General features: G+C 43.5%; 2 protein-coding genes across 4 annotated transcripts; one reads left to right on the forward strand and one right to left on the reverse strand.

Annotated features, from left to right (window-relative positions):
- The first annotated feature begins 375 nt into the window (after positions 1–375).
- Positions 376–13,766, forward strand: nek4 (NIMA-related kinase 4). 3 transcript variants are annotated; one of them, XM_041891620.2, is made up of 16 exons: positions 376–625; positions 915–1,181; positions 1,586–1,783; positions 1,928–2,035; positions 3,652–3,806; positions 3,949–4,075; positions 10,023–10,682; positions 10,805–10,861; positions 10,980–11,120; positions 11,218–11,382; positions 12,101–12,167; positions 12,322–12,428; positions 12,524–12,615; positions 12,743–12,957; positions 13,147–13,280; positions 13,370–13,766. In XM_041891620.2, the coding sequence occupies exons 1-16, from the start codon at positions 539–541 to the stop codon at positions 13,466–13,468; spliced, it is 2,679 nt and encodes an 892-aa protein (XP_041747554.2). In that variant the 5' UTR covers positions 376–538; the 3' UTR covers positions 13,469–13,766. The 3 variants fall into 3 exon arrangements, with proteins under 3 accessions (XP_041747554.2, XP_041747556.2, XP_041747557.2); XM_041891622.2 differs by having other exon boundaries at positions 12,527–12,615; XM_041891623.2 differs by lacking the exons at positions 3,652–3,806; positions 3,949–4,075.
- Positions 13,756–17,287, reverse strand: LOC121577755 (signal peptidase complex subunit 1). Its single transcript, XM_041891626.2, has 4 exons — positions 17,116–17,287; positions 16,326–16,385; positions 14,472–14,558; positions 13,756–14,229 (listed from the first exon to the last, which is right to left on the reverse strand). The coding sequence occupies exons 1-4, from the start codon at positions 17,149–17,151 to the stop codon at positions 14,104–14,106; spliced, it is 309 nt and encodes a 102-aa protein (XP_041747560.1). The 5' UTR covers positions 17,152–17,287; the 3' UTR covers positions 13,756–14,103.
- Between the last annotated feature and the right edge of the window lie 659 nt (positions 17,288–17,946).

Raw genomic sequence — 17,946 nt, forward strand, 5'->3', positions numbered from 1 at the left:
CTACTGAATACAGGTTGGGATGATTATAAACAACACTGTTTATAATGAAACATTTTCTGGAAATCGATGCGATCCGTGATGTGTGAAAGGCAGACAGACAATAAAAACCTTTACCTAATGTCCAGGGAACACCATACAACAACTGTAAGTCTCTCTGGATAAGAGCGTCTGCTAAATGACAAAAAATGTAAAAAAATGTAAACAACTGATACAACATTTATGACAAACAGCTCATGCTCTTTTTCGACCCTAGATGGGGCTATGGGATAAATGGGGGTGTTTGTTTACGGGTTCGTACACCCCTCCAACCAACGTCGACTTTCATGTGCCAGTTGCCTAGTGACGAAAAAGCTACTGATGATTTCCTGTGTTTTGAAAATCGTCTTGTTGGCACATTATCCTGCGCTAAATAAGTTAGAAATCTGAATTTATAATGTGTAGAAAATGGGAGATATTCACAGGGTTTCTTCAATTAATTAAGTAGATTATACCCTTTGAATTTGGGGTAACAATTAGAAAGATTGTACGATTTGAAGTCATGAATAATTACATGTTTATCAGAGTTGTTGGAAAGGGGAGTTATGGAGAGGTGAATCTGGTGAAACACAAAACCGACCGTAAGCAGGTAAGAATACAACAATACACTTCAAAACATGGTTTGAATAACGTTATAATATCACAACAAGTTAGTAACTAGCTAGCTAGTTAAGCTAACGTTAGCTAGCCAGCTAACAAACTAACGTTGATATTACTGCCTATGGGATCTACAAATAAGGTAGTTATTTAGTTTGCTATTTAGAAATAAAAAACTGCGGCATTTGTTGTGAACATTCTGGCTAGATTCATTTGTGACAGAATGTTTGCAGGGTGAAATATGTGGCGCGAAGTCGAAACCGTTTAATATTTTTCCTCAGTATGTCATAAAGAAGTTGAACTTGACCACGTCCTCGAAACGTGAGCGGCGAGCCGCGGAACAAGAGGCTCAGCTTCTCTCGCAACTACGACACCCAAACATCGTGACTTACAGGGAGTCGTGGGAAGGAGAAGACTGCCAGCTCTACATCGTCATGGGCTTCTGCGAGGGAGGCGACCTCTACCATAGACTCAAGCAACAGAAGGGGGAACTCCTACCTGAAAGGCAGGTGGTGGAGTGGTTCGTTCAGATAGCTATGGCCCTCCAGGTACATTGAAGTGCATCCAATCAGGGGCGCAACTTTCACTGGGGACTTGGGGGACATGTCCCCCCCCCCACACACACATTCTGAAATTGCATTTTTCTCCCCCCCCAGTTTTATAATTGGAATGTGATACAAAACGAGGCAACGGTGTGCTTTAAGACCATGCAGACGCCTCCGAGAGGTTGGGTAGGCTGCTTGAAGTGTTTATCCGACTGGATTAAAATAATAACATTACAAAAAAGTTATGTCCCCCCACTTCTAAAACCAAAGTTGCGCCCCGGATAACAATTGATTGATATGCTGCAACATCTACTCTGCCTCTTGCCATTCGTTTTGGCAGAGACAGAGGCTTACGTACAGGAGAGTTATAGTGACAACATCTGACTCTTTTCTCTGTTGAATTGTAGTATCTACACGAGAAGTGTATCTTGCACCGGGACCTGAAGACCCAGAATATCTTTCTGACCAAGACTAACATCATCAAAGTGGGGGACCTTGGCATCGCCCGGGTTCTGGAGAATCAGAACGACATGGCCAATACCCTCATAGGAACACCGTACTACATGAGCCCGGAGCTGTTCTCCAACAAACCCTACAACCACAAGGTACGGTGTACTTAGTAGATCAATGCTTGAGATCATCACTGTTGGAGCAGCAGTTCTGTTGAGCCAGACACAATCTGAGGAGATTGCTGTTGTGGGCACTAGACCTTTTCATTTGCCAACTTCAACCCTCCTTTTTCCCCCCAGTCTGACGTGTGGGCACTGGGCTGCTGTGTGTACGAGATGTCAACCCTGAAACATGCCTTCAATGCCAAGGACATGAACTCACTGGTGTACCGCATTGTAGAGGGAAAGGTCAGCCTCTTACACCTTTTCCCAAATGAGTAGTCATGATCAATGTTACCTCTAAGCCCTGGGACTGCCATGCTGAAGAAATATCAGCCCACGCAGAGAAGCACGAGATTGAACTACACTCAACTTTCTAGTTTTATAATATAATAATAATAATAATATACCATTTAGCAGACGCTTTTATCCAAAGCGACTTACAGTCATGTGTGCATACATTTTTACATATGGGTGGTCCCGGGGATCGAACCCACTACCCTGGCTTTACAAGCGCCATGCTCTACCAATTGAGCTACAGAGGACCCCTTTAGTTAACACTATCAACGCTACCCTCTACTGTGGGAATTGTGATCTAATCAACGCAATATTAGCCACTTTCAATGCAACATACCGAAACAAAATGAACTATGCAAGAGTAAATCTCTTTCTTGTAGGCAGAGCACATTGGAGTAGGATTCTATTGCATTGACAGGCAGGACTCAGGCCCATACTCTACATCAGGGTTGCCCAACCCTGTTCCTGGGGAGCTACCCTCCTGTAGGTTTTCGCTCCAACCCCAGGTGTTACTAACCTGATTCATCTTATCAACCTGCTAATTATTAGAATCAGGTGTGCTAGATTAGGGTTGGAGCAAACACCTACAGGACGTTAACTCTCCTGGAACAGGGTTGGGCAGTCCTGCTCTACACAGACCGGTGCGGCATAACCAATCAAAGCTGCAGTAGATCTATATGCAAATAGACCATTGTCATATATGGATCTGTGCCATTCACTTTGAACTGGACTGTGTTTACAGCATGAGTGGTCGTGAGTAGATGCGCTTGTTTTGAGATCAACGTGAGAGCTGCATGTAGCCACGTGTGCACATTTGTTCGTATGCTTTGCTAATAAGTGAGTTATTAGCCCAGATATAGATAATTTCTAGTCATCAATGAGGGAGTGGGTGCTTCCTACAAGAGCTTTGAAAAGTAAGTCAGGTAAATTGTTGTTTTTTTTGTCTAAAAGGGGTAGTGTTGTATTTTGAGACGGTCTTGAATAAGCTTAGTAGCCAATAGGCAGAGGGTAGTATAATTTGTCTGATTCTCTGTAATAATAGTATGGGAATAATAATGAATTATATTAAGGTAAAGTGTTTTTTTGCATTAAAAAATATTTTCAGTCACCTCCTTGCCTGAAGGACAAGTAGATAAACAGGTTAATGTCAAGTCCTTCATGTTTTTTCCAAAAGTCTTATGGAATGTAGGACTACATTGAACACGACACATTGGCTGTTACTGTAGGCTAAATGAAAGAACAGCTTTTTCCATGTTAAAATGTTATTGGATGCATTTTCTCCATTGTTTTTGATGGTAGGCCACTCTGATAGGCCTACATTATGATCAAATAGCCACAGTAGCCTACGTGGCCACTTTTATAACTGTAACTTAAAGTGGGTACAGACTCAGTGTTCACAGTAAAAGAAGCGCACCAGAAGTTGCTCAGAATTTTCACAATGTTCAAGTTTGCGCTCAGCAGGCCTGAATTTTGCTCAGTGCCAGAAAGAATTAGAGGGAACATTGCTCATGATGACACTGATTATTTGTCTGCTACTAGATTAATTGATCTATTTTCCTGTCATCCAGTTGCCTCAGATGCCGAGTAAGTACGACCCTAAGCTGGGAGAGCTGATAAAGAGCATGCTGTGTAAGAGACCAGAGGACAGACCTGACGTCAAACACGTCCTACGTCAGCCCTACATCAAACGACAAATCGCAATATTTTTAGAGGCCACCAAAGAGTAGGTGTCTTCATCTGTTGTAGCACCTGGCTAACGCTCTCTTTCTCTCTCGCGCGCCTTTGTATGTTGAAGCAATATTTAGTAAATTAAGTGTGTTGGATTGATCTCATCTTGGATGTCTTATTTGTTCCATTCACTCTAGGAAAACTGCCAAGTCCAGAAAGAAAGCTGTTGGTGGCAGTGGTGCAGCGTCTGTGGTTTCGTCTAAGCCCAGGCCTGAGCCCCACCCTCAATGTCCCCAGCCAGACCCAAACACCAAAGGGAAGAGGGTGAGAGTGAACAGCTAACAGAACAGCACTAAAATACTCTGGAAAACACACACACATATATAAACTCAGCAAAAAAAGAAACGTCCTCTCACTGTCAACTGCGTTTATTTTCAGCAAACTTAACATGTGTAAATATTTGTATGAACATAAGATTCAACAACTGAGACATAAACTGAACAAGTTCCACAGACATGTGACTAACAGAAATTGAATAATGTGTCCCTGAACAAAGGGGGGGTCAAAATCAAAAGATCTGGTGTGGCCACCAGCTGCATTAAGTACTGCAGTGCATCTCCTCCTCATGGACTGCACCAGATTTGCCAGTTCTTGCTGTAAGATGTTACCCCACTCTTCCACCAAGGCACCTGCAAGTGCCCGTACATTTCTGGGGGGAATGGCCCTAGCCCTCACCCTCCGATCCAATAGGTCCAGACGTGCTCAATGGGATTGAGATCCGGGCTCTTCGCTGGCCATGGCAGAACACTGACATTCCTGTCTTTCAGGAAATCACACACAGAACGAGCAGTATGGCTGGTGACATTGTCACGCTGGAGGGTCATGTCAGGATGAGCCTGCAGGAAGGGTACCACATGAGGGAGGAGGTCTTCACTGTAATGCACAGCGTTGAGATTGCCTGCAATGACAACAAGCTCAGTCCGATGATGCTGTGACACACCGCCCCAGACCATGACGGACCCTCCACCTCCAAATCAATCACGCTCCAGAGTACAGGCCTCGGTGTTACGCTCATTCCTTCGACGATAAACGTGAATCCGACCATCACCCTTGGTGAGACAAAACCGCGACTCGTCAGTGAAGAGCCCTTTTTGCCAGTCCTGTCTGGTCCAGCGACAGTGGGTTTGTGCCCATAGGCGATGTTGTTGCCGGTGATGTCTGGTGAGGACCTGTCTTACAACAGGCATACAAGCCCTCAGTCCAGCCTCTCTCAGCCTATTGCGGACAGTCTGAGCACTGATGGCGGGATTGTGCGTGCCTGGTGTAACTCGGGCAGTTGTTGTTGCCATCCTGTACCTGTCTCGCAGGTGTGATGTTCAGATGTACCGATCCTGTGCAGGTGTTGTTACATGTGGTCTGCCACTGCGAGGACGATCAGCTGTCCGTCATGTCTCCCTGTAGCGCTGTCTTAGGCGTCTCACAGTACGAACATTGCAATTTATTGCCCTGGCCACATCTGCAGTCCTCATGCCTCCTTGCAGCATGCCTAAGGCACGTTCACGCAGATGAGCAGGGACCCTGGGCATCTTTCCTTTGGTGTTTTTCAGAGTCAGTAGAAAGGCCTCTTTAGTGTCCTAAGTTTTGATAACTGTGACCTTAATAGCCTACCGTCTGTAAGCTGTTAGTGTCTTAACGACCGTTCCACAGGTGCATGCTCATTAATTGTTTATGCTTCATTGAACAAGCATGGGAAACAGTGTTTAAACCCTTGACAATGAAGATCTGTGAAGTTATTTGGACAGGGTTTCTTTTTTTGCTGAGTTTATATATGTGGTCCTCTGTAGCTCAGCTGGTAAGAGCACGGCGCTTGTAACGCCAAGGTATTGGGTTCGATCCCCGGGACCACCCATACACAAAAAAATGTATGCACGCATGACTGTAAGTCGCTTTGGATAAAAGCGTCTGCTAAATGGCATATTAAATATTAAAATATATACACTACCAGTCAAAAGTTTGGACACACCTACTCATTCAAGGGTTTTTCTTTATTTGTACTATTTTTTAAATTGTAGAATAATAGTGAAGACATCAACACTTTGAAATAACACATATGGAATCATGTAGTAACCAAAAAAGTGTTAAACAAATCAAAATATATTTTATATTTGAGATTCTTCTAATAGCCACCCTTTGCCTTGATGACATCTTTGCACACCCTGTTGTAAATTCAATTGATTGGACATGATTTGGAAAGGCACACACCTGTCTATATCAGGTCTCATAGTTGACAGTGCATGTCAGAGCAAAAACCAAGCCATGAGGTCGAAGGAATTGTCCATAGAGCTCTGAGACAGGATTGTGTCGAGGAACAGATCTGGGGAAGGGTACCAACAATTTCTGCAGCATTGAAGGACCCCAAGAACACATTGGCCTCCATCATTCTTAAATGGAAGAAGTTTGGAACCACCAAGACTCTTCCTAAAGCTGGCCGCCCTGCCAAACTGCGCAATCGGGTGAGAAGGGCCTTGGTCAGGGAGGTGACCAAGAACCCGATGGTCACTCTGACAGTGCTCCAGAGTTCCTCTGTGGAGATGTGAGAACCTTCCAGAAGGACAACCATCTCTGCAGCGCTCCACCAATCAGGCCTTTATGGTAGAGTGGCCAGACGGAAGCCACTCCTCAGTAAAGGGCACATGACAGCCTGCTTGGAGTTTGCCAAAAGGCACCTTAAAGGACTCTCAGACCATGAGAAACAAGATTCTCTGGTTTGATGAAACCAAGATTGAACTCTTTGGCCTAAATGCCAATCGTCACATCTGGAGGAAACCTGGCACCATCCCTACGGTGAAGCATGGTGGTGGCATCATCATGCTGTGGGGATGTTTTTCAGCGGCAGAGACTGGGAGACTATTCAGGATCAAGGGAAAGATGAACGGAGCAAACTACAGAGAGATCCTTGATGAAAACCTGCTCCAAAGCGCTCAGGACCTCAGACTGGAGCGAAGGCTCACCTTCCAACAGGACAACAAATTTGCAAATGTTTCTTGTAGTTGGCCACCAGGTTTGCACACATCTCAGGAGGGATTTTGTTCCACTCCTCTTTGCAGATCTTCTCCAAGTCATTAAGGTTTCGAGGCTGACGTTTGGCAACTCTAACATTCAGCTCCCTCCACAGATTTTCTATGGGATTAAGGTCTGGAGACTGGCTAGGCCACTCCAGGACCTTAATGTGCTTCTTCTTGAGCCACTCCTTTGTTGCCTTGGCCGTGTGTTTTGGGTCATTGTCATGCTGGAATACCCATTCACGACCCATTTTCAATGCCCAAAGCATAATGTTTCCACCTCCATGTTTGACGGTGGGGATGGTGTTCTTGGGGTCATAGGCAGTATTCCTCCTCCTCCAAACACGGCGAGTTGAGTTGATGCCAAAGAGCTCGATTTTGGTCTCATCTGACCACAACACTTTCACCCAGTTCTCCTCTGAATCATTCAGATGTTCATTGGCAAACTTCAGACGGCCCTGTATATGTGCTTTCTTGAGCAGGGGGACCTTGCGGGCGCTGCAGGATGTCAGTCCTTCACGGCGTAGTGTGTTACCAATTGTTTTCTTGGCGACTATGGTCCCAGCTGCCTTGAGATCATTGACAAGATCCTCCCGTGTAGTTCTGGGCTGATTCCTCACCGTTCTCATGATCATTGCAACTCCACGAGGTGAGATCTTGCATGGAGCCCCAGGCCGAGGGAGATTGACAGTTCTTTTGTGTTTCTTCCATTTGCGAATAATCGCACCAACTGTTGTCACCTTCTCACCAAGCTGCTTGGCGATGGTCTTGTAGCCCATTCCAGCCTTGTGTAGGTCTACAATCTTATCCCTGACATCCTTGGAGAGCTCTTTGGTCTTGGCCATGGTGGAGAGTTTGGAATCTGATTGATTGATTGCTTCTGTGGACAGGTGTGTTTTATACAGGTAACAAGCTGAGATTAGGAGCACTCCCTTTAAGAGTGTGCTCCTAATCTCAGCTCGTTACCTGTATAAAAGACACCTGGGAGCCAGAAATCTTTCTGATTGAGAGGGGGTCAAATACTTATTTCCCTCATTAAAATGCAAATAAATGTATAACATTTTTGACATGCGTTTTTCTGGATTTTGTTGTTGTTGTTCTGTCTCTCACTGTTCAAATAAACGTACCATTAAAATTATAGACTGATCATTTCTTTGTCAGTGGGCAAACGTACAAAATCAGCAGGGGATCAAGTACTTTTTTTCCCTCACTGTATATATATAATTATTCAAGGGTTTTTCTTTATTTTTACTATTTTCAACGTTGTAAAATAATAGTGACGACATCAAAACTATGAAATAACACAAGGAATCATGTAGTAACCAAAAAGTGTTAAACAAATCAAAATATATTTTAGATTTTGGATTCTTCAAAATAGCCACCCTTCGCCTTGATGACAGCTTTGCACACTCTTGGCATTCTCTCAACCAGCTTCATGAGCAATGCTTTTCCAACAGTCTTGAAGGAGTTCCCACATATGCTGAGCACTGCTTTTCCTTCACTCTGCGGTCCAACTCATCCCAAACCATCTCAATTGGGTTGAGGTCAGGTAATTGTGGAGGCCAGGTCATCTGATGCAGCACTCCATCACTCTCCTTCTTGGTGAAATAGCCCTTACACAGCCTGGAGGTGTGTTTTGGGTCATTGTCCTGTTGGGGAATAAAATGATAGTCCCACTAAGTGCAAACCAGATGGGATGGCGTATTCCTGCAGAATGCTGTGGTAGCCATATTTTGAGCGCTGCAGAGATGGTTGTCCTTCTGGAAGGTTCTCACATCAGAGGAGCTCTGTCAGAGTGACCATCGGGTTTTTGGTCACCTCCCTTACCAAGGCCCTTCTCACCCGATTGCTCAGTATGGCAGGGCGGCCAGCTTTAGAAAGAGTCTTGGTGGTTCCAAACTTCTTCCATTTAAGAATGATGGAGGCCAATGTGTCCTTGGGGACCTTCAATGCTGCAGAAATTGTTGGTACCCGTCACCAGATCTGTTCCTCGACACAATCCTGTCTCGGAGCTCTACGGACAATTCCTTTGACCTCATGGCTTGGTTTTTGCTCTGACATGCACTGTCAACTATGGGACCTGATATAGACAGGTGTGTGCCTTTCCAAATTATGTCCAATCAATTGAATTTACCACAGGGTGTGCAAAGATGTCATCAAGGCAAAGGGTGGCTATTTGAAGAATCTCAAATATAAAATATATTTTGATTTGTTTAACACTTTTTTGGTTACTACATGATTCCATATGTGTTATTTCATAGTTTTGATGTCTTCACTATTATTATACAATGTAGAAAATAGTAAAAAATTAAGAAAAACCCTGGAATGAGTAGGTGTGTCCAAACATTTGACTGGTACTGTATACTGAACAAAAATATAAATGCAACATGTAAAGTGTTGGGCCCATGTTTCATGAGCTGAAATAAATGCACCCAGAAATGTTCCATATTCACAAAAAGCCTATTTGTCTCAAATTCTGTGCACTAATTTGTTTACATCCCTGTTAGTGAGTATTTTCCTTTGCCAAGATAATCCATCCACCTGACAGGTGTGGCATATCAAGAAGCTGATTAAACAGCATTATTATTACACAGGTGGACCTTGTGCTGTGGACAACAAAAGGCCACTCTAATATGTGCAGTTTTGTCACACAACACAGTGCCACAGATGTCTCAAGTTTTGAGGGAGCGTGCAATTACCATGCTGACTGCAGGAATGTCCACCAGAGCTGTTGCCAAATAATTAAATGTTAATTTCTCTATCATAAGCCGCCTCCAACGTTGTTTTAGAGAATTTGGTAGTATGTCCAACCCGCCTCACAACCGCAGACCATGCCAGCCCAGGACCTCCACATCCGGCTTCTTCACCTGCGGGATCGTCTGAGACCAGCCACCCAGACAGCTGATGAAACTGAGGAGTATTTCTGTCTGTAATAAAGCCCTTTTGTTGGGGAAAAACTAATTCTGATTGTTTGGGCCTGGCTCCCCAGTGGTTGGGCCTGGCTCCCAAGTGGATGGGCCTAAGCCCTCCCAGTCCCACCCATGGCTGCACCCCTGCCCAGTCATGTGAAATCCATAGATTAGGGCCTAATTTATTTGAACTGTAACTCAGTAAAATCGTTGAGGGAGGGAGAGTAAAACTTATGCTCATCAAGTCCCACAAGTGTCTTAATTTTTTTCATTGTGTTGTATTTTTGTTCTCATTCATAGGAGGAGATGAACTCACAGAAGCACAAAGGACACAATGGAATCATAGAGGACGCCCCACCCCAGACATATTTAGCACCCAAATCCCCAACACCAGACATTCTCAACACCACTGGTGCATCCTTGGCAACCATCAGTAACATTGACATTGATATCCAGCCACAGGAAGAGGAGAGAAAGGCCCAGAGAGGGGATCCTCCCCAGACCGTGCCTAACGCCAGGGAAGATAATGACGCTCTGTATCAGAGACCCGTAGAGGAGCTGAGGGGAGGGAAACAGGATCCCTCCCACCCTCTGCCTCCCCCTCGCAGGCTGCTATCAGGTGTCAGTAGCAGGGTAGAGGAGAGGAGGATCGCCAATGGACCTCTAATGCAGTGTGCTTTGAAGCCCAGAGATGGAGTCAGAACCTCTGTAGAGAAAACTGTGAACATGGACGATAAGGATGACACAATAGAGCTACTCAAGGATGTGGTCATTGAGAGCCCAGCTCCTGAACAGAGCATAAGTCTGGATGTTTCCACCAGCTTGCCTGAATCAAGGTCTGCAGGGGAACTCAAAGTGGAATCCACTGGACAGACTTTTGAAGAAAATTTCGATAACAAAGATGACACCATGAATCTTCTGAAGGAGGATCCCACACAAATACATCCTGCAGATGTCAGAGTAAGTGCCTGGTTTGTGGATAGGGAATGATTCTCTCGTGCTGCACACAGTGCACATACGCTAGTAAATTCTGTGAATGAGAGTTGTAGTAGTTGTAAACCTCTGTGTTTTCGTCTTTAAAGGAGAGCTTGGAATCCACAGAAAAGCTCCTTGAGCCTCTTCCTCCTGTGATAACACAGGTAAGAACCAGTTTGTTCTCTTATTGTGGGAGTTAGTTTCTTCTATAGGCTACCACACTCCATATAGCACATCCTTTAGAGGTCATTGACGCTGGTTATGTTTTATCTGTGTATGTAGGAACCCTGTCACATGAAGCCCATCCCTCCAGTCCCAGAGCAGGACACGCCCCCTCTGTGTATGCCCTCCTCCTCTGAGCCCTCTGTCTCCCGGCAATGCAGGCAGAAGGACAGGGGGTGGATACAGAGTGATCCGGACAAGGTGAGGACAGTGACTGGGGGACTTTATCATGGCTTTGGGCTGTCAAACTGTTCTTTGGAACCTAAAGGCTCTTCAACCCTTGCTTGTTCTTTCCCAGTGTGAAGGGGCAGCTCCTAGACCTCTACCGCCTCCTCCTGTTGATGCAATGGTAGTGGAGGTGAAGAAGAGGAGCAGGACAAACACAGAGAAGAAGAGGGCTGCCACAACAAACTCCTCAACAACCATTAGCTCTTCCAAGGACAGCAACACTCCACTGACACAAGTGAGGTCAATGCACTAAACAGCTACAGGTTTGAGGTCTTGAATATACACTGAGTATACAAAACATTAAGGACACCTGCTCTTTCCATCACATAGACTGACCAGGTGAATCCAGGTGAAAGCTATGATCCCTTATTGATGTCACTTGTTAAATCCACTTCAATCAGTGTAGATGAAGGGGAGGAGACAGGTTAAAGAAGGATTTTGTAAAGCCTTGAGACAGTTGAGGCATGGATTGTGTATGTGTGCCATTCAGAGGGTGAATGGGCAAGACAAAATATTTAAATGCCTTTGAACGGGGTATGATAGTTGGTTCCAGGCGCACCGGTTTGTGTCAAGAACTACAAAGCTGCTAAGTTTTTCACGCTCAACAGTTTTCCACGTGTATCAAGAATGGTCCACCACCCAAAGGACATTCAGCCAACTTGACACAACTGTGGGAAGCATTGGCGTCAACATGGGCCATCATCCCTGTGGAATGCTTTCATGCCCTGACGTATTGAGGCTGTTCTGAGGGCAAAAGCGGGGATGCAACTCAATATTAGGAAGGTGTTCCTAATGTTTGGTATATCAGTGTATACTGCTAATTGGATATTGTCAATTGTGTTTCCCTTTTGTTGAAATAAAGTTGGTCCAACTTTACAATTAGTTTAATGCCCATGTATTTACATGGTAATTATATAGGCAGGTAAAGTTTATAATATCTCCACTGCTTCCAGGAGCGTCCTCTGTCAGCCAGGGAGAGGAGAAGACTGAGGCAGTCCCAGGAGAACTCCAGCCAACCAGGTTAACTCCTCCGCCCTGTGTTGTCAATATATCATATGACCATAGGACCAGAAGGAATTGGCGAGGGCCATTTTGTCATATTAAACAATAAAGTGGTAGCTCTGCTTTGTATTGCTCACTGTAGTATTCTTCTTTCCCGCGGTTATCAATGCAGTAAGAAGGGCATCATATGATGTTGCCTCTTTACATAATAAGCAGCCAGAGTTCCAGAACCCCACTGTCACTCGCTATGCATCTGACATGGGCAAGGAAACAAACAAGGTAACTATAGGTTGATCTCCATTGTCTTACTGTTACAGTAAGCTAAAAGGTCCATATATGGCTTCAGTCTATGTCAGTGGTGTGTTCTCCTCTAGCAGGACAGGTTGCTGGGGCGACTGTCAGACGAGGATGAATACAGCTCTTCCACCAGCTCAATAGATCGCTCAGAGAGGGACTGCAAAGAGGGGTAAAAACTACTTGTTCTGACTCTTTGGGGGCAGTGCAACCCCACACCCATAGAAGCACAAACCCCTTTGTGTTGCTGATAATGGGCACATTTCAATCTGACACATTTTTTTTTTTTTCTATTGCAGAAAGAGTGAATCCGGTGAAATGGAGGACCTGGTTCAGATGATGGCCCAGACATTGCGAATGGATGGCAGAGATGCTGTTAGTGAGCCGGATGGTGTTAGATCTGGCTCTACTCCACTGGCTGAGTTTAAGCTAAACAGGAAGTACAGGGACACTCTGGTGCTGCATGGGAAAGCTAGCGACGAGCAGGAGTTCCACTTCAGTGAATTACCCATGGGTTAGTCTCAGCCAAAACAGTCTCCCTGAGCTTCCTTAGCAGTTTCAATGCTTGTTTCAATGCAATATTGCCCTGGTGACTGGCTTATCACTGAGAAATCCATATATTTCTACATAAGAAATAAATGGATTTAAATGGTACATCTGTGAAACTTATATGTATTTTTGTATTCAACCCACCTCTTACAAGGCTCCACATCTGGACCGGCGAAGATCCGCAGAGCAATCGAGCACCTGAGAACAGATGTGGTGAAGGGACTGGGGGTGAAGCTGTTGGACAGAGTCCTGGACATAATGGAGGAGGATGACGAGGACAAACGAGAGGTTAGGATTTAAAATGACATCCATGATACAGAGTGCATCCAGCTAGACATGGCTGTAATCTGTTTTATTCTCTCTTTCTCCGCAAACAGCAGTGTCTTCGGGAGCAGATGGGAGAGGACAAGTACCAGTCATATGCTCTGATGGTGCGGCAGCTAAAGTTCTTTGAGGATGTTTCTTTCAAGGGTTAGGTTCAGCTAATGAACAATGCATTTCACACAAGCAATGTAATACTTTTTGTATAGACACAATCACATCTCCATATCCTATATACAAGTTCATTTAGACAATTTTTATACCTCACTTTAAATATAAATTCAGAAAATACATAATCTAATTTTCCATAAAGGTGACAATATGCAATGAATGTGAGTCTTCTGTTACTGTTTTTCTACCTGTCAGGTAGATTAATTATTGTAGTGAAATATTTATAATGCAAACTAGTGCAACAATAATTGTACCAATAAACACAACAGAGTAAATTCTTAATTTCCTGATTGTTTATTATAAGTTGCAGGACGTAGAAGTACTGTATTGTAGATATTTCCAACCCCTTTGTTTGACTTTATAATAAAAATGTAAAGTTATTTTATTTATCCTTACATTACATAGATTCTTATATCCACATTATTAAAAACAGTTGGGATGACAACATCAGCATGAGTGCAGTCTACAAATTATCGACAGTAGCAGAAATCTGTTTTTTTGTACATTCAAACATTCCACCACTGATTGGTGGACAAAGGCTTCCTTTAAACAAGGATGTATTGTATAGACATACGGTTATTTTCAGTTACAAAATGTGTCTTGGGCAAACAGTCATGATCTACTTGTGCTTCTTCTTCTTCAGATTCTCCTGAGGCTTTTGCTGGGTTTCTCCTGTAATCTCTGGTAGGGCTGGAAGCCAGGAGAGGGGGTTCTGTCTGTACATGGGCCAGGGGGGCAGGGTCAGCTGAGACAGAAGGGCGGAGAGGGGAGGAGACATGGGATGAGGGAGAGATGTTGAGGAGAAGAGGGTTAGTTTGGATCCCGTAAGATGTTTCAAACATTGCAGAATGGAATGTAATGACTACAGAGTATACATTTGAATAAACCTGAGTCAAGGTGGGTCTGTGGGTGCACTCTTTGCACAGGTGCAACTGAAACAAAGTCAAATACACATATACAGGGAGGATGGAATGAATCTTAACTCACCAAACAAGACACAGCGAAACCTCCTAACACTATGTACACAGTCCACCCAAACTGTTCAATGATGAGGCCATAAGCGAATCCGATCACCTGGAGGGTAATGCAAGGGGTTAGCCTAATAATGGACTAAACGTTACTCCTTCCATTCCAAGACATTACATGTTCTGTTTAAAGACGGATTGGCTTTGGAAGCCAAAACAGCCAAATACATATAAACGTGAATTGATTGTCAAGTAGGTTCTAGAAACATAAATCCCTCTACTTTCAAATAATTTCAAAAATGCAGAATACATGCTAACACAGTTGCAACCAACAGTATTTTTCAGTGACATGTTTGTGGCGTTCATCTTCCGTTACACACAGGTGTTCAGAGACACAGATGGCTAATTAGCACAGGTAGTCCACTGTCTTCAGTCTCTTCCATAAACAAGCACTGTAGCATGGAAATGCAACCTGGTCTTAGAGCATTTCATATTATTCTGTATGTAAATCTGAACTCTTTAGTATGATATGTAACGTTTCGTAAGGTGTGTATTAATTTTTGGATCTCCATCACCCATTTCGTATGATATGTTATGAATTACAATTCATATTATGTTACGAATTTGCAAAACGTACAATGTTACGGATTTCTAGCTAGGTGGCTAACGTTAGCTAGGCTAGGGGTTGGTTTTATGGTTAAGTTTAGGAGTTAGGTTAAAGGGATAGGGTTAGCTAACATGCTAAGTAATTGCAAAGGAGCTAAAAAGTAGTAAGTATACTGAACAAAAATATAAACAACATGTAAAGTGCTGGTTCCATGTTTCATGAACTGAAATAAAAGATCCCAGAAATGTTCCATACGCACAAAAAGCTTCTCTCAAATTGTGTGCACAAATTTGTTTACATCTCTGTTAGTGAGTATTTTCCTTTGCCAAGATAATCCATCCACCTGACAGGTGTGGCATATCAAGAAGCTGATTAAACAGCATGATCATTACAAAGGTGCACCTTGTGCTGGGGACAATAAAAGGCCACTCTAAAATGTGCAGTTTTGTCACACAACACAATGCCACAGATGTCTCAAGTTTTGAGGGAGTATGCAATTGGCATGCTGACTGCAGGAATGTCCACCAGAGCTGTTGCCATAGAATGTAATGTTCATTTCTCTACCATAAGCCGCCTCCAACGTTGTTTTAGAGAATTTGGCAGTACGTCCAACCGGCCTCACAACCACAGACCTCGTGTAACCATGCCAGCCCAGGACCTCCATATCCGGCTTCTTTACCTGCGGGATCGTCTGAGACTAGCTACACAGACAGCTGATGAAACTGGGGACTATTTCTGTCTGTAATAAAGCCCTTTTGTGGGAAAAAAATCATTCTGATTGGCTGGGCCTGGCTCTGCAGTGGGTGGGCCTATGCCCTCCCAGGCCCAGTCGTGAAATCCATGGATTAGGGCCTAATTTATTTATTTCAATTGACGGATTTCCTTATACGAACTCAGTAAAATCGTTGCATTTATATTTTTGTTCAGTATAGTTGAAAAGTTGCTAATTAGTTAAAATGCTAAAGTAGTCCGTGATGAAATTCAAACTCGCAACCTTTGGGTTGCTAGATGTTCACGTTATTTTGCCTTAAGTAACCATCGGTCTTGTGTAACCATACCAACGTAACATATCACACTAATTCGAGTGTCTCGGATTTACATTTACTATGTTACGTCTAGTCTATGAGACCAGGCTGGGAAATATGGCCATGTGGGAACCCTAACCATATGGAACTGAGAGTCATGATCAAGGGCTAGGGTTAAGCCTAGTGTAAAAACAACACATACTGAAAAGTACATTTTAATAGGTATGCTTGTCAGGCCACTCACCGCTGAGGCAAGTATGATTCCTTGGAAGATCTGCTCCGCCAGCTTTTGTCCTTTATAATCCTAAAACGTCACCAAGCCATTTGCAAAGTTTATCATTTTTGAGGTAGGACTGGTAGATTGTTACATCACAAGAGAAAAACTCATATCTGACGTTTCAATAATCAAGACAGATCAGGAAGGTTCATCAGAAGTGGTGCCTTGAAGAGTAGTATTATTAAATGCTTTGTGATTGGGGATGCATTTATACATTTGGTTATAACTACTAGGGCATCCACAATAACACATGAGATCCCTTCAAGGTTCATAGAGATGCCATATGGGCATCAAGCTGGCTAGCATCCAAACAATGATCAATGTTTGATTCCAACAATATGACATGGATTTATGGTTGTGATGAATAGTTAGCTAATTATTATACTCTTAACAATGTTCAATATTATTTTTGCATCGAATTTAGGTTCTAACTAGCTTGTATGTTATAACTCGCTAGCTAGCTTGCTGCAACTGCTTGATATTGGCATATGGCAGAAAACACAATTCCCCTGTAGCTCAGTTGGTAGAGCATGGCGCTTGCAACGCCAGGGTTGTGGGTTCGTTTCCCACGGGGGGGCAGTATGAAAATGTGTGCACTCACTAACTGTAAGTCGCTCTGGATAAGAGCGTCTGCTAAATGACTCAAATGTCAATATTGTAGCAAACGTTAGCTAGCCTTTGATTAATCTACTCATGCGTTTTCAATTTGTAGCTATTTGCAACAGTCGGTGAATTCAGTAATAATTAAAACTCTTACCATGTGTGTTGGAATGGAGTTAAATATTGACAACATCTTTGTACGTTAGATAGCTAATCAGATTAAAGTAAAAATGTGCATCCAATTTGTCTGGTTAGACTTCCGGTTTGAAAAAGCACACGTAGGATTTCGAAGGACCTCACTGTTGATGCATTCAAGCCAATGGCCGTGTTAGAGAGCATCAAAATGACTGAGGCGACTGCCGATTGACTGATCTACAAATCAACTTGCATCATAAATAACGACTAATTATTATTTGTAGATCAGTCAGTCACAATTTACCCATGATACTTGGCGGTTTTGATCCTATGGAACACGGCCATAGACTGTAAAAGGGTGGTAAAAGGAATGGACAAAGCCATCGATCAGGTGACACCATTCAAATCAAAATCAAATTGTATTTGTCATATGCGCTGTGAAATGCTTGCTTACTACCCCTTCCCAACAATGCAGAGTTTTAAAATAAAATAGTAACACAAGAAATAAAATAAAATACACAAGAATGGAGCTATATACAGGGAGTACCAGTACCAGATCAATGTGCAGAGGTACATCCTGGGTCCTTGGCACGTCCCTACCCCATTGAAGTTGAAATGTATAATGGTTAAAGTAAGGTTTGGGGTTAGGTTCTGGGTAGGGTTGTCCCAAAGTTTACAGATAGTACTGACCATGTGAAGACTCAATAGCGCATTTGAAGCCAAGCTCACTAAGATGGAGTCTCATGGAGACATACGCAGTTTGAGCTAGTCCAGGCTAACTCAAATTGAAGGCCAACCTGGGTACTGCAGTCTGCCATTAGCAACTAAATTATCCCAAATGAAATTGTATTTG

The sequence above is a fragment of the Coregonus clupeaformis genome, chromosome 12 (genome assembly GCF_020615455.1).
Source record: "Coregonus clupeaformis isolate EN_2021a chromosome 12, ASM2061545v1, whole genome shotgun sequence".
Taxonomy (NCBI): Eukaryota; Metazoa; Chordata; class Actinopteri; order Salmoniformes; family Salmonidae; genus Coregonus; species Coregonus clupeaformis.